Source organism: Corvus kubaryi, unplaced genomic scaffold (genome assembly GCF_017639235.1).
Source record: "Corvus kubaryi isolate FWS band 111438036 unplaced genomic scaffold, C.kubaryi_AGA036_p1.0 37385, whole genome shotgun sequence".
NCBI classification, from domain to species: domain Eukaryota; kingdom Metazoa; phylum Chordata; class Aves; order Passeriformes; family Corvidae; genus Corvus; species Corvus kubaryi.
Genome location: NW_024581127.1, coordinates 487,533 through 499,206, shown reverse-complemented (window position 1 = coordinate 499,206; position 11,674 = coordinate 487,533). Strand labels below are relative to the sequence as shown.

The 11,674-nt window shown below is 37.2% G+C and overlaps 1 protein-coding gene across 3 annotated transcripts in view; it reads right to left on the bottom strand.

Moving 5' to 3' along the window:
* Nucleotides 1-570: 570 nt before the first annotated feature.
* NKAIN3 (sodium/potassium transporting ATPase interacting 3) overlaps nucleotides 571-11,674 on the bottom strand; it is a 353,627-nt gene continuing 342,523 nt past the window's right edge. For 2 of the 3 annotated variants that reach the window (XM_042036135.1, XM_042036134.1), the window contains exon 6: nucleotides 571-1,571. Coding sequence is in view for 2 of the 3 variants with exons in the window: in XM_042036134.1 (XP_041892068.1) it covers nucleotides 1,558-1,571 (14 nt within the window). In the remaining variant the exon portion in view is untranslated. Of the gene's footprint in view, nucleotides 1,572-5,209; nucleotides 5,294-11,674 lie in introns of all 3 variants that reach the window. The other variant, XM_042036133.1, reaches the window with a different exon arrangement.

Below are 11,674 nucleotides of genomic sequence, written 5' to 3'. Positions count from 1 at the left end.
GTTGGTGAGGTCTTTAAGTTAACCAGCTGGAAAGCAGGTGCATGTACCACAAGACCCTTGTCACCTGAAAACTATATACTCTACTTCCATTGTACTTATTAGCATCCCCAATAGGTTCATATTGGTAAATAGCACAGATTTTAGGAGGGAAAGAATCAAGACAAGATTTCTTCTAGCTCTCGTCTGCTCAGACTTGAAAACACACGATACAAGAGAAGACTGTAAATTTAGGACCTAAGTGTTGTTTAGATCAGCTGAAGACTTCTTAGGGTATCTGTGGAGGAACTTCATGGGCATCTGTTCAGCCTCTGGTGTGGAGGTAGAGAAACACATACCAGAAGGAACAGCCTTCCTGGCTGTCCCACCAATTAAATGATAAAGCAAGAAAAGTGCAAAACCACAAACAGCCTCAAAACCCTCATGATGTTTCTGCTCAATGTTGAGGCACATAGGCTCTGCGGAGAGACGTGACTCTCTGGGGCATACAAATCTACACAGCACTTTATATGGTAACTAAGATGAAAGAAACAAAGTGTTCTGTTAAAAAGACTCCCTGCTCTCCAGAGAAAATAGCTTTGTGTATCACTTTATGCTAGTGGTGACACAATAGAAAACAAAATACCACAGTTACATACATGTTCTTTGTCTAGAAGTATTTACAAATAACTTTACAAATTTTTACACACATTTTTCAGTTTTGCTTGTTGACTTTTAAATTAAGAGAAAAATTAGTCCCCAGAGGCTTCTAAGGCTTCAGTTGGTGCCTTGTACTGTACATTCATGCTTGGCTTCTTCCTGGAAGGGAGGAAAGGAGTTTAAAAATGTGCAAATCACAGACATCTAAACAGCCCTAGGTTCCTAGAGACCGACATCCATTGAGCAGTTTTCCTACTTCTCTTCAAATCACAGACAGCTACTTGTGATGGACTTGGGGCAAAGGAGATTAGGAAAGGAGAAGTCATATATGAATTGCAATAATTAGGTGAGTACATTAGTGTTTGCACATCTGGGTAAGAAGAGTCATAGATCAGTCCCTACTGCCTTCAGCAGTTCAAACAATGCAAGGAGTGGACATTGTGAATTCTAAATACAGCATTGAAATGATCATTTGTACACTGCTAGGGTTTGACTCCTGCTGCATATTTTGGAGTCAAAATTACTGTTTACTGACACAATCTTGTCCAGGCACAGTATGATCCTCTCAGTCAAAAAATACTGGTTTTTTGAGAAAGACGCACCCTCCTTCTAGTTTTCACAGGTTGTTTTCTTTTCATGCCTCAACACTAAACATTGTAAAAATATTGAAATTAAAAAAGAAAAGAATTTACAATTTACAAGTGTCCATATAGGTAAATTATTTAAAAATTCAATATCATCTACAAGGATCTACGAAATAACAACTCTGATAATGACACTGAGCCTGTGGGAAGAACAATCCACATGCCGCGAGGAACGGATGTGGTGGGCTTCTTCCAGAACGATGAGTCACAAGGTTGGTCTTTTCTTCTAAAATCTGTTTCTTCAGCTACAGCAGCAGAAGTCTTGAGTCCATGTTCATTACTTACTTCGACCTAAAAAGCAGGATATATGAATTACTTACAAATGAAAACCTGTTTTGTTTATCTTCTAATTTGTAACCTGTAAATTCATACCAGCTGACAGGTTAGTAACTAATAAACAAGTAGATAAATCTCATGTGATCACTAATTTCCTCTGCTGTAAGGCTCATCTATATAGTCAAGAATGAATGGCTGGGTACAAAGCAGTAGCTTTGTGCTATGCATACCACAAAAAGCAAAAAACTTTTGGGAGAAGTCCCATATCTGGTAAAACATATCTGAAGCTCACACAACTATAGATTCATTTTAGCATAATATAATTCAACAGTGCAAGACATATTTTCACTCAGTTATAAAATCCTGACATGATCTGATTACAAACATGAGCATCTGAGCTGGACTTACACTATTTATAGTCCCCACCATAGTGACACACCTGCTGAATCTGTGTGTTCTCACATGACTCTCTGTAAACCATTCTTACTTTTACAATTTTGGAAAATCTATGTTGGTCTTTCAGAGCAATTTTAAGACGGATAAAGTTTCAGGAGAAGACAGAAACAGGACAGGATCACACAGATCCACACGGAGTGCTGACCTTTCCACTGGCACAGTTTCTGATACAGTGGATCAGTTCCACAAGCACAAGTTAGCATGTTCTTAAAAAGGCTATGGACATCCCTAATTGGAATTAGGGATTCAGTGTCTGTCCAGATAGACTTGCTCAAAGCTGTAGTAGTTTTATTTTATTTTATTTTATTTTATTTTATTTTATTTTACTATTATTACTACTATTACAATTATAATTTTCATTATTAGTACATTTTTCTTATTACAGCGTAATTATGATACTATCTTACTAACATATATTATAATATCATTAGTATTAGTACTAATAACCTCGAATGCAAGCCAAAATGTAGCTTCTTATTTTTTCCTTCTAGCCATCATCCTCCTCTTTTTTCCACATATCAGTACAAGAAGGAATTTTAAATATTACTGAGTGACCTGGCTGTTGATATTGTGATTCAAACAGGCCCAACAGTTTTCTTTACAGTCCATGTGCTCTAGTCCCAAAAAGAGCACAATAATTTTTTTTTTTTGCTCTCCCTGTTGACTCCTGCCTTACACACATCTTAATTGAAACTGGCTGAGGGCAAAGATCCTGCTTCTCCTTGCCCTGTAGCCTAATGGAATTACAGGCAGAACAAAGAGCAAACAGGCAAGCCATGATCATTCATATTTGGATTAAAAATTGTTCCCCACAGGAACAAGTTCAAATTTAACTTCTTCTCAGAGATGAGGAGGAAAACTAATCGTAGTCTTGCTAATCGTTAATAATTATGGCAGCACTAAGCAGGCACTATACTGAATGTGAGCACTTGATAAAACCAGACTGTCTTCTGCATAGTTTGGATGAGACCATAGTCTCATGGTATTTTCAGTGGGCTGTGTTTAGGTAATTTATGAATGAAATAAGGGAAATAAAAGGGATGAGAAAAAGGGAAATATAGCCAAGCTTTCATCTATAAAGTAACATTTATAAAGGCTTTTAATGTATTTTTACAAGCATTATTCATGTTCAGTTCTAAGAGAATTCTAACTCTCAGAAATGGAGTTTTGCACAGCCTGGACATCAGAAGTCACATTTTTTAGGGATACTAAGAATTTTCAGACTGTATACAACTGATACAGATAGCAATTAGTTTATCAAAAGAAGTCAAGAAGGCTAATGTGCTGCAGAGAGATAAGCACCTGCAAAGTTCTGGCACAATCCACTAACCAAATTATTCCCAGCAATTTGGCTTTTAATTCAGACTTTGATCACTGACAGTTAATTTACCTCCCATCTTAGATAAATCTAAGCTATATCTTTCATACAACCAAAACACCAATAAAGAAGGAAACCCAGTATAATTTCGCTCCCAGTTTTATACTCCTTGAAGCAATAAAGAGGCCAGAGAGGGTCCTCACATCAGTACAAAGATACACATACATAGGAAATGGGAAGATTACACTTACTCTCCAGAACTGTAAGATCACCAACAACCCCAAAATCCCTTGAGCTACTTATTGAAAATCTGCTATCAAAGAGCAAATTATCAGATGCTGTGACTTTTCTACTGCAAAACAAATGAATATACTTTGCAGGAATGTATTTGTAAGTATTTTGTGAATATGTCTTTTATCCTATTCTTTAATTATAGTAAGTTTGCTAAGAAAGTACTAAATATTTATGCACTTGATGCTTAAAACTAATCTGAATGCAGGTTTAGAGATTAAGATCTTTCATGTAGAGGTGCAAATGTTCCTGAATATCGATTTAACTTCAGCAGCTTATTCAGGAGGTTCAAACCCCCATTTTGCAGTCATCTTTGCACCACCACAATCTTTCTGACAGAAAATGCAGCAAAATAGACATTTAATGAAATATTACTAAAGAAATGTGGACTTCAATGTAGAGCATGTACTTTAGTCAAAAGTCAGAAGGTTCATAGTTTCATTTAGTTGTCTTAATGTGTTATTTGTTTCTGTTCTAGCATACACCATAATTTTGGGCCTTTATAATTCTATAATATTTGGGTATTTTTTTAGTAAAAATTTGTGACTGTTTATTTCTACAAATTGAAAGCTGCATCATGAATAAAATTTATTTAAAAGACTGGAAAAAGCTAATAAAGTCACAAAGTTAAGGTGTCAATTCCAACCCCAAATATATTTTTTGCACTTTTCCACTTTAAATTAAAACTCCTAGCACATGCACACATGCATACACCAGGAAAAACCTTCAACCCCTTCTAATTCTGTTAACTGATAAGTAAAATACAGTAAGTCATTAAATTAGTTTCAGTCAATTAGCTGTACGTGCATTTCATGTTGCATTTAAGAGGCATCAAAGGCAAATTTAAAGACAGAAAGCAACACCACAACAAGTTCCAGCCATAAAGAATTTTGAAATTAACAACTTCTGGTTTACCAATAATACTTCAAAAAATCATCTATTTGAAGTTATATGAGCTTCTGCCAAAATACATATACTAGTAATGTCTCCCCATACCCTAATTTGTTCCAAATAAAAATAACAGATATGCATTCAAACTTATTAGGTAGCAAAGCAGGAAGAGTCTATGAAAATGTGATTTTCATAGAGCAAGCAAATAAGTGATGACAAAGAGAAAATGAACTTCCAGGGAAACTCTACAGATAGTTAGATTTTAAGCTGACAAGCAATTTTTCAGCAAAACCTTTTCTTTCAGTAGCTAGACAAATGTAAAAACTTCTGCTTTTCTACAAATGAGTTAATCTCATTAAGGTTTCTGCAGCAGCAGAAGTGACAAACCAGCTCTTTTCTTGCTAAAAGTTCAGCAAGGAAGCAATTCCATCCTTCAGTGAGAGCCTCTCCTTGCGTTAAGATGAGGCGCGACGTAGCAGACATGGTGATACCTCCTAATCCTTGCTGTAGCGGATATGCCATCAATGACAAAGTGTCCTTACTCGAATGTTTTATGTGGATTAATTTTTAATTAAGTTCTAATTAAAATATAATTAAATTATCAGTAATCTGATGCCCAAATTATTTTAGGAGAAGGTTAGCTTTCAGTTCAGGTCAGTTAGAAGGATTAATGTGGTCCGTGGGACCAGAACCTTACCTACAGGCTTTACAGGCTTTAACTCAACATGTTCCTGGGGGGGCTGACGGTAGGAGTATGTGTCAAGTCCGCCTATGAAATCAACTGAAAATACAACAGTTCCAGAAATGAACAAATGGAAATGAAAATATGTCAACTGAAAAAGAAATGTGGACAAATTATGTTAAAAAAAAAATAATAAGTGCATGCACACGTTTGCATACAAGAAATAAACCAAGTAGATAAAGATGCTGTGGAAACTGCTTATAGAAGGGTCCATGCTCTGTCTTCCTTGGGGTCTATTTATCCCCATGCTCAGAAAGACAGGCAGCAGTTGGATGAGCAGACATTCACACTTCTGCCAGTGTGTGTGCAAAAGGAGCGTTCATGGATGTGCAGAGCATGTAAAGAGAAACCACTATGGGGTAAAACAGCTGATTCTCTTTAGTGCAATCTCAGCCTATAAATATCTATAGACATAGATATAATGTATTTAGTAATTCCCCTGGACTCCTTTATAAGTGTTTAGAAATTCAGGCAATGAAAATAGTATAGTTGTGAACCTAATTTCACCTAAACTCTTCAGGCTCAATAAACTTGCAGGAAAGCATCAACAAAAACCAAAGGCATGAGAGCTGAGTTAATAATAAAGAAGTGATAACTAAATGTGAAAAAGCAGCAGCATCTTCTCTGGATGAACTTGTGGGGTCAGGACACCTTTTCAGAATCCTTCTACTTTCCATGTAGAAATAATGTACTCTTGAGAAGTTTTTAGTTCCTTCTACGGAGATAATGATTTTTAAAAAAGACATTTTAGTCTGAGTCTTGTATTTTACTATTTTGGTAAGATTTTAAGCAGCTCCAAAAGGCCACAATTTCAAGCTATCCTAGAAATCATAAAAGTAGGTTTGTGGAAAAGATTATTCTGTTGATTTCAAAGGGCTTTTAGCAGACATGTCCAGAGCTGATAAATTCACAGTACATTAGGACTCTTTGTTTGCATGGAAAGCAACTTCCTTCATTTGTTTATATATAGGCATATATACAAAAGTCCTAAGCAGAATTTTGAAACTCATTCTGCTAATTGCTGTATGAACAGCTAATGAAAAAACAATCCCCTCCCAGTCAATGTGTGCACTAGGTAGACCAATAAAGAGTGCTTATCTGGGAGGAGACGACAGGAAAATGAGGTTTAGAGATTGACAGACTAGTGAAAAACTCATTGAAGTCTGTGGAAATGCTCCTGTTGACTTTAGTTTGCCTCTCCTCCTGAGTCCAGAAATGGTGCAATATGGCTGAAAACTAAACTTGATGTACTTCAGTCATACAGCATCACCTCTGCCCCAAGAAAGACTGTTCTCTTAAAACTGTCTGAGCAGGACATAATGTGCCGAAGAGCTTGCCCAGCCTGAGTGCCAGTCCCAGCCTATCTGCACCTCCTCTTTTTACCATATTTCTTTCATGTTGCAGCTCTCCTCCAGAATGTTGTCACTAAATGACATAACATACATTAAAATCTGCTTCAGCACTAATGGGATCAAACCCTTTCAGAGGAAATACTTGCAGATGAACTGTTGTAAAAGTTGATTTTTAAAACCATAGAATGACAGAACAGTTTGGGTTGGAAAAGACCTTAAAGATCATCTAGTTCGAGCCCCTCTGCCATGGGCAGTGACACCCTCCACTATAGCAGGCTGCTTAAAGCCTCATCCAACCTGGCCTTGAACACTTCCAGGAATGGGGCATCCAGCTCCTCTGGGCAATCTGCTTCAGTGTCTCCTCAGTTTCACAGTAAAGAACTTCTTCCTAATATCTAATCTAAACCTACTCTCTTTCTTTTGAAGCCATTCCCCCTCATCCTGTTACTACATGCTCTTTATAAAAAATCCCTCTCCATCTTTCTTTTAGGCTCCCTTCAGGTATTGGAAGGCCACAATAAGGTCACCCTGAAGCCTTCTCTTCTCCAGGCTGAACAATCACAATTCTCTCAGCTTTTCCTTACAGGAGAGGTGCTCCATCCCTCTAATCTACTTGGTGTCCTTCCTCTGGATGTGCTTTAACGGATCAATCTCCTTCATGTGCTGGGAACCTCACTGGATGCTAGATGTCTAATACATTACATATTTACTGAGCAATTTTTTAGAATAAATCACATCCAGAGTGATTTTTTTTTGTTATGTACTTTAGTTTTCCCTGATTTCCAAAGGCCTGGTGGTTTTTTGTTTTGTCTTTTTTTTTTTTTAAATTGAGCACATGTTAACACAAGGAGCTAAAAGAATGTTTTTGAGGCAATTCACCACTTCAGAACCGCACATCATTCCTCTCAGCAATCACAATCATCATCTGCAATTGTAAGCAGGGAGAGAATTTAAAGTAACTGGCCTTTCTACCAACAATTCGTTTTGAGCAGGAAATGAAGTTGAGATGTATTAATGATTGACAACAGACGTGTCTTTGTTCTGACAAAGAGAATATATTTAATAGCACCATCCAGCAAGTGTTGAGATGAGCTGCTCAAACCTGTTTAGCTGAGGCTTTCTCTTTTGCAATCCAAGATGTCTTATGTAGTATTAAAGCTGAAGTTCACCATAAAATTCATGTGAAGTTCATTCTCAAGGCAAGAAGCTGTTCTACTGCACAAGGCAATGGAATGTGCCATTTTTCATTATGCACTCTATTTTATGGCTGATAGCTCTTTAATATGAAGATTGATCATCAATTATTTGAATTATAAGTTACTTTTAAGTTTTAAAAATTAGTTTTGATTTACCTGGTATTTTCATCCCTTATAATTAGTAGTCTTCCAGGACTAAGACCACAAATGGCCATTAAACAAAGAAAATTGAATTTTTCTTTTCATTGGAGGCAAAGACGTTACTATGTACATTTCAGTGCAAGAAGGCATCAAATATCTTAAAACTTCACACTGAATGAACTTTTGGATGCATACCTACCTGTATTTAAATGGCCAAAAGTAAATAGCAGCAACATTCATATAGGTTTTCCAAGGGGAAAACATTGGTTTAAGGATTATATAAATAAATTATAAAAATAATTGTGGTTTTTTATTTCTACCTGATTAATGGATTATGGATAATTTCTACCACAGATTCATAGAGCTACACTAAATAGCTTCAGAAAGTTGCATAAGCCTGGAAGAAAGTTCAGTTAAAAAACAGTGTGCTATAGTACTATGCGTTAAATTAAAAAAACCCAAACCAAACCAACAACCACAACTTGTTAGAAGTGGGGATATTCAGTCACTAAACAAGGAACACCCCATGTAGTCCAGTCATTAACTGCAGTCATGCAGAGAGAAACTTAAAATCCTAGGGAGAGGATTTTTTAGCATCCCACAGATAATAGCAGGTTACAGCAGAAGCTCGTTATTTTATCTGCAGCTGGCTGCAAAACATGATCCCTATTCCCAGGGAATTGCTCTCTTCTTGTACCACCTCAGTTTTGTGGTCATGCTGGATGCTTAATGGCCAGTGTGAAATGTTCCTTTAGAGTTCACTACCTGCTGTGCTTGGAAGTGCAAATCTGTACTGACTGTCCACCGCAGGCAGTCCATTAAAGTGATGTTCATTCATTCACGGGCCATATCAGAGGAACGGTTGTCATAATCTGCCTGAGTGAGAAAACTGCAGTATGCTGCTGGCTGAAGAAAGTGTATCCACTGTCATCAGTAATTCTGAGGGTTATTCTTTTCTAGACAGATGACATTTCGGGTTGCCTTGCTACTATTTATCCAGTGCATTCACCCATATGCAAGTTAAAATTTGCTTTCGTTTGAAGCTTGTGTAAAAGAATCAGAGCTCAGAAAAAAAAAATCCTTTCTTCTTTTCCACCCTCTCATCTGGAATTCAGCTTCTCTGGCAATATCCCATTGACCTGCTGGCAAGCCCTGTGCAAACAGCTGCCAGAGCTTGTCAGCTCATTGGTATATTACTAATTTCTTCTTTCAAAGTTGGCAAATTCTAAGCATGTCTGGAGGTGCAGGGTATGAACAGAGCAGCAATATGGTGATAGCACAATTCTTAGTAAATCCTGAAGTCTCTTGGCCTGGAATACCTTAGATCCTATTGATGCTTGCCTCCCTGTTTTATAAATGCAAGTAAGCCCCAAAGCTGATGGCTCGAATGGTTGGCTGTAGGTACAAAAATGCTGTTAGTGAGGATCTTCTTGTTATTTTTCTAAGTCCGTGAGAGACTTTTCTCTCTCACAGAAGAGGTAGCAGGGAATGTAAACAACCAAGCCACCTGCAACCTTGGAAAGTCTTGTTTATGGTATAGTAGAAAATATTTTGATAATGGATGTTTTAGGATTTTGGCCAATCACCCCCAAGGGGTGGCTGGTCCTTTGTCCAATTAGACTATGAAGAAAAAAGTCTATAAAAGAGTTTGTAAAATAATTAAATAAATCAATCTTGCTGCACAATTCCTGCCTGCTGGATCTTCTTCTCCTCCTCCTCCCTATAGCTGCGGGACACGGTGATATACCGTAGGAACCAGGCCTGCGGTAATAGTTGGCACCTCCAGCTGTCCCCTGTCCAAGAGAGAGGCAGACTAGCAGCTGCTCAAACTTGTATTTTTATATACAGAAGATTTTCTTAACCTGTGGGGTTCTAAATACTATTTTGCACTGAATTATTTTCCTTGTACTGAGATTTTTTTGAATGGCAATACATCAATGCAATTACATTCATTAAGAAAAGGTATGCAACTGAGGAGGGTGTAACTATCAGAAAAGGAACCAAAATCAATTAGAAAGAGGAAGCAAAACTGGGGGATTGATGATAAGTCAGTGCTACATGCATAAAGTCCAAACTTTGGACTTTCCAATGTTTGCAGTTGTAGCTTACGTAAACTTTCCAGATAAGCATGTCTTTTCCTAGGGTGTCTACTTTTTCAGTTGCCTTTTACCCTCAACAGATCCACTGCCTTTACAGCTTTCACTGCTCCAGCCCAGCTGACCCAGCTATCTTTCTGGAGCCAATACTACCCATTTTCCCCTCTTCATACTAAGCCTGAGCACCTAAGTCTCAAGCCATGTAGCAGAAGAATCACACATTCCATTACAGGATCACAGGCATAGCTTCTCATTTATGTAGAGGAATAAAGGAGGGAAAATGAGTGCAAGACAATTAAGAAAGGGAGAAGAAGAGACATCAGTAATTATATGTGGCACTCTGATTTCTGCTCTGTCTCTATAAAGTACTGGCAGATGGTAATCAGGTTAAAACAGGCTAAAGTGGTAGAAAATTACTAAGAGACAACCTTTTACTTAATTTTTTATTACTGGAAGCTAGGAGAGGAATATTTCAATGTTCCACAGTAATTATTAAGATACTTGCACCAGATTTTCTTCTGTCTTCACCAGTGGGATAGATCATAATTTAAAAAACTGCTCTACCTTGTAACATGAAGGAACCTCTCACAAGCTGCCTTAGAAAGGGCACTGGCATGGAAATTTTATCTATGATATTTGCTACTGGACTCTCGCCTCATTTTATCAGTGATGTGACATCCAAGATATCAATATCATTTATTCTCCAAGGACATGACTGCCCAGTAAGACGAAGGAAGTATGAAGGAGATCTAAGATGTTAGGAAGTGAAGATTGCTCCAACCTTCTTAACCCAGACCTCCCCAGTCATTCCAAATCTGAAAGTATCTTTCAAATATCTTCTCAGTGCCATGCCTTTGAAAGCTATTTACAGCCATACCATCCCATTACTGAAACTAAGTGACAGGCTGCCCCATTATGGTGTTTTGTTGGGTTTTTTTCCCCTATAAGTAAGTATTTTTCAGTGACTTTCAAGTCATTAAGGACTCCTGGCCACTACATGGTAAAAGTCCCTAGAAAAGTATGGTTATCACACATAAGGCATGTAGGAAAAGACTTATCACAAGTTTACTATCACTAATTTAGTATCAGAAAAAAATATCCTTTAAGCTGCAGGTATGTATAAATTGTTTCCTTTAGGCTTTGGAAGACATCAATTTTTTGTGACATTATGCTTTCTGCCAACCCATATGCAAAGTTTAATTTGATGAGGAATAGTTTTTCATTTTAGTTTAAAATGTCATATTCTACTCTCTCTAAATACTTATCAGCTTGGGCATCAACCATTCCATACATCTCAGCATAGCTGCCTATGACTTACGTTGTTCTTCAGCAATGCAATTCGAACTAAGTATGTCTGATGATAATTTTCCTTCCTATATAGGTCACTATTTTTTCTGTTCCTCATTTTAATGAAAATGCTATCATCCTAGTGAGAATACCAATATATGGAAGTTGTATTTAAAAATGTTTCAAACAAATAAAGCTGTGGGGGTCTTTTTTCAAGACTTGTATTTAAAGGTGCTATTGCTAGTTCTAGTATGAAATTTCAAATACAGTGAAGGGTAGCCTTCTTTCTGCATATGACCAAATGTACTAGTTTGAAAACAAACCAGTGGGAGGCACTAAGTCAGAATA